We start from the raw sequence: 5,000 nt of genomic DNA, 5'->3' as shown, positions 1-5,000 counted from the left end.
GGGTGAGTTTTTGATCCGGTGACCTTATGTCTGGTAATGTGTTAATGTCTCTATGTAATCATTGATATAATTATTATATTCATATCGGAAATGTATTAAGATTTTGGTCTAATGATATCGTAAACTTTGACTCTAAGAGTACAGTAATAAAATAGAGCATTTCAAGAATCGGAAATACAAGTTAAAGATTATTAACGTGGCTGACCTGAAATGTCTCTCCTCACACTTGACTTTCACACTTTTCTCCCCCCCCCTCTTCGCACCGTATCATGCCCCTTCCTCCACCCTGCCACCCACTGCTTTCTCTCCGACGATAACACTTATACACATCTGTTATTAGGGTCTCAAAATATCCTTCTAATCTACACTTGGATTGAGGTTTTAAGTAGCAGGCAATCACTTTCTATTGCTAATGATTAAACTGCAGCCAGTGCTTAGCTCCGTTGGGTGTGGCGTCCTTGTAAGTTTCAGCCGTTCCCTCGCGTCTGTGTGCATGTGCTCTCCTGTGCGTGTGCATGTGTTTGCGGCCATCATCGCTTTCGCATGTCAGTGGGTGTGATTACGGATTTCTGAGTGAGTGTTTTGGCGTGCATTGGCGTTGCAGAGTAAGTGAACATTAGGATAACGCGAGTGATGTTTTCTGAAATCTCTGAAATGCTGCATTACCTCTCGATTACTGTGCTTGCTACAACACCAGCGGGATTGGCGAGCCCGCGAATTCTGCACCGAACACTGAGCAGTGCTTGCGTCTGCCCGCCACTTGCTTGTCCGAAAGCGGTGATTGCTACTTCTTTGTTTAACTTTGTTTTCGCCTCTGTGGTGTTGTTACTTAAAGGTGAATAATTTTGTGTCACACGCACTTGGATCCACACCAGGCTGCCAGGTATTACCATATTTCTTCGCTAGCAGACGACATCCTTCAAAAACGGTAAGACCGAGCGGGATCAATGTGGGACCCTCGAGCTGGAACAGGCGCACGTTGCAAGTGTGTACTATTTGATTTATTTCATTTCATTTTATTCTATTTTATTTTTATTTCTTCATTTATTTTTACTGGTGCAGATCTAGCAACTCACACGCCGTCTTCCTGTTATTCAAGCTTCGACGATTTTTCCAAGTTACAGCTCGACTATGAACTTTTCGTCTACACCGCAAGCTTCACAAATGTAATGAGTGCGCGATAATGTATGTGAGTGAATGAACTTTAATCGGACTTTAAAAAAGAACTTCGCTGAAAGATACGACCATTCAAAATAACGCCTGTGTAACTAAGTCCGTGGGTTTGAGCACGCGCACAGCCGAAGCTTTGAAGTGCCGACAAACCAATAACTCCCGCTGTTGACATGTGCTTTTTAAGATGAAACGGCTGACACGATGGCTGAAGATTCAATCAAGCAGCTGATAGAAACTCAAGCCGAGGAATATAAACACCAGATCGAACTCTTATCGGAAAGATATGACGAGCGAGAAAAGAAAATGTTGACGGAAATACGAGACCTACGGACCGATGTACAAGACCTTCAAACAAGGCTAGAATCCACCCAAAAAGAATTGGTTGATTTAAGATCCGAACTGCCGAAGCTGAAACGACAAATTAAGCAATTAAGTGATTACCAGTCTAGCATTAGAATCCTAGAGAAGCGTGTCAATCATTACGAAGAAAACAATCGCCGTGACAACCTCGTTATCGATGGCATGCCCGAAGATGACAGCGAAACAGCGGAGGAAACCCAGGCCAAAGTCATTGCCTTGTTATCGGAGAAGCTGGGTCTCCCCGCGACGACAGCCCTGCAGGCGCGTCGCATCGGGAAGGGCAGCGCCGGGAAGTCGAGGGCGGTCGTGGTGCGCTTCACCGAACGCCAAGACCGAGAGGCCACCCTCAGGAATGCCAGCAAATTGGAAGGAACCAACATTTTCATCAACGAGTATTTCTACCCGACAGCGAGGAAGCAGCGAGAGGCTCGTCTCTACCAGCTAAAGCAAGGCAGGAGGCCGAATGGATCCGTCATCGCGCCTCTTCCCCAAACTACCTTCCCGCCCAAACTCGATGCGAAAACTACCTCCCCCCACCCACCCCCAGCGCCCGCAGGCCCCATCACAGGATCTTCCGTAGAAATTGAACAAGACAACGACTGCTCGGAGGTGCGATATTATTTTTTATTGAATTCTGTATGTTGCACACTAACATGCTTGACCGGTGGTGTCAAACAGGTACTCCTATTTAAACTCTCCAATAACTCAATCACGGACTCTCCACTTTTATCATTTTCCTAATGATCGAATTCTCTTCCAGAAATAAACCAGCTTATAATCCCTCTCAATGCCTTTTTGCTATTGGAATTCAATCCCTTTTGTCTCACACGCTCCGAACGCTCGAGCACCCACCACTCTAATCTCGGACCGAATTCCAGCTGCACTTCTCCCTGGCCACTAAACTAAAGCACCTAAATGATTTAGCTCATATCCACTAATATTTGATGCATGCAAACAAATTTCGTAACTGTCGTCATAACCTTGTTGAATTACCTTTTCAATCAGATGTTTTGGGTTTGTGAAACAAAAATAGAAGAGAAATTCTCACAGGTAAGTTCCCCGACGAACTGCACGGGCGTCCATACTTGCAAACGATGACTAATAGTATCGACCATACCTGATCTATATCTGTGCTTCTAAACTTGGAGACATGCACTGTATAACCATTCTCACAATTTTCATTCAGGTTGTATATGCTAATGATTTCAATTTTATTAGTTTTATGTACATCCAGCTCAACACTAATTCAGATTTATCTATTCAAGCTTTACAAGGTAATGTTGGACATAAGAGACTCACTATTTCATTAAGCGGTTGGCACTTGAATCAGCTCAAGTATGGACATGGCTCGTGTGCTCAATAATTGTATGTTCGACATACCAACATACCAACCCAGAGCATACCAAGCTCCTCCACCCTGATAAACAACATCATTACCGATATGTCCTTGTGATTCGTCATTTCTACACATCTCTGGATCATTTCTACTTTAAACAACATTTCCTCGCCCCATACCTAAAATACACAACCTTTCAGATCACCCTATAGAAATTGAGGGAATAATAATGGCCGAAATAATGAAATGGCTAATCATATCTATTTTTAATCATCATTGCATCAAACGCAAATTAGTCATAAAAGCAAACGTAATTCAACAATCCCTTTATAATTTCTCAAATAAGTTTCAAGTGACATACAATAAAAAAATAAATAGATAAACAATACAGGCAGAACTTCTATAATACACTCACTATAATACTCTAAGTAACATCCACGGAAAAAAAAACTAAATCACTCGTAGGACTTTCTGCGATAGAAAAAGGCGATTCGATTATTACAACAGACTTTTAACCAGCATTTTTTTAATTAGTGAAGTACTATACTTTCAATATTCTTCCTAGATTCAAATCTGTATTGGTATTTCTGGATGTAAAAATCTTTTAGCTTTTTACCATCTGCCATGCTAAAAGAAAAGTTAATCAATTCTGATGATGCAGTACATCGTCTTGCTATAGATAGTGTTTATTTCAACCAATTGCTACATTTCTGTAAGGTGTACTATTGCCGACTATTTGATATTACTTCATTAATTCTGCTCTGTTATTTCATCATTTGTTATGTTGATGATATAACTGTTTATTCACCATCCAGAAATGCAGTTCTTACTTTCAATACCATTAGTAAACAACTTGCAACGATCAGTGAGTACATCCGTACAACTAGATTCCCTGTGTATAGTTAAAATACTGTTACATGGTATTTAGTGTAGATAAAGAGGTCCAGATAACCGCTATAGATAATCACCATATCAAAGAAAGTCTTTAGTATAATACTTTGACGGTAAGCTACTACGGTGGACTCGCTATTATGTTAATGTCAGATCATCAGTAATATTACAATAGCGTTCATCCAATCCCCACATTAAGTCAACAAACTACTCAGATTGCAATGTTTCTTCAGAATCATATTTCACCTAAATTATGAAGAATATTCCCGGTAGAAACGTTTGTATAGGAGTGTGTACTTCCGGGAACAATTGCAAATCACCTGTTTTTATTGACAAAAATCGTTCACATCTCACGAGAAACAACCGTGTTCGCCTAAAACCATGTGCGCAAAAGTCCGTCTCTTACACCGAAAGTACAGCCCTTCACTTTACTCTTTCACCGGTCACTGACTCATCACGGTAACCCTTTTCATTAATACTGTATCATTGTTTTATGGTGTCATTGTCTTTCCCGTTTCCATGAATACATAAATCATAATGCGTATTTTTCCCCCGATTTCTTAATTAAAGTCCATGCTTAGCAAGTCTGTTTCGTCTTAGTGTGTTTATGTAAAATCTGTTCTTATATATTTTTCGGTAAGCCTTTAAGTCAGGCAAGTATCTGAATTTTAAACAAAATTGTAAACTGGAAAGGGAAAGGAAAGTAGCTGCACAGAAAGTATGAAGAAAATGATAATTGGATGACAGGAAAAAAGACTTCTCTGAGACACGTACCTCCGTAGTGTACATGTTGCAACATGGCACAGGTCACCATCGCGGTCACCTGAGAGAGGCGAGAGTTGACACGAGGGGAAAGGGGTCGCGAGAGGTCTGCTGTACTTCCGCGTAGAGAGGGACACGAAGGGAAACGGGACTTGCTCCTCCGGCGCCGGGCATTGTGAAATTAAGTGTATGGTAGCATTTTTACCTGGTGCTTTTACTCTTTAGCGGCGTCACACTTGATAGCGAAAGTAACAACCCTATTTCATATAATAAGCAAGAAATTGGTCTCGTCTTTCTCTCCGGAGGTTGAAAATTGTGTCATTTCTGGGTTAAGGTCGTCGCAGTAAGTAGAAACTTCCGCTGTACATTACCAAAGACAAAAAGGCTTCCCGCAATCTGTTTCATTCATTTACCTATGCTGGAAGTTGCTTACTAAAGAATACACAGTTAAATCATTTACTCGTGAAAAAGCTAATTT

At 41.1% G+C, this 5,000-nt stretch overlaps 1 protein-coding gene across 7 annotated transcripts in view; it reads left to right on the top strand.

The window, feature by feature from the left end:
* The window catches only part of LOC119572262, a 33,204-nt gene extending 30,915 nt beyond the window's left edge, over window positions 1–2,289 (top strand). For 3 of the 7 annotated variants that reach the window (XM_037919267.1, XM_037919269.1, XM_037919270.1), the window contains exon 3: window positions 1,063–2,289. In XM_037919267.1, coding sequence (XP_037775195.1) covers window positions 1,375–2,274 — 900 coding nt within the window. In that variant the 5' untranslated portion in view covers window positions 1,063–1,374 and the 3' untranslated portion in view covers window positions 2,275–2,289. Of the gene's footprint in view, window positions 929–1,062 lie in introns of all 7 variants that reach the window. The other 4 variants (XM_037919272.1, XM_037919271.1, XM_037919268.1 and 1 more) reach the window with 4 other exon arrangements.
* The last annotated feature ends 2,711 nt before the right edge of the window (window positions 2,290–5,000 follow it).

Source organism: Penaeus monodon, chromosome 4 (assembly GCF_015228065.2).
Source record: "Penaeus monodon isolate SGIC_2016 chromosome 4, NSTDA_Pmon_1, whole genome shotgun sequence".
NCBI lineage: Eukaryota > Metazoa > Arthropoda > Malacostraca > Decapoda > Penaeidae > Penaeus > Penaeus monodon.
The sequence above is the reverse complement of the archived record's forward strand: the minus strand, read 5'-3'. Positions and strand labels throughout refer to the sequence as shown.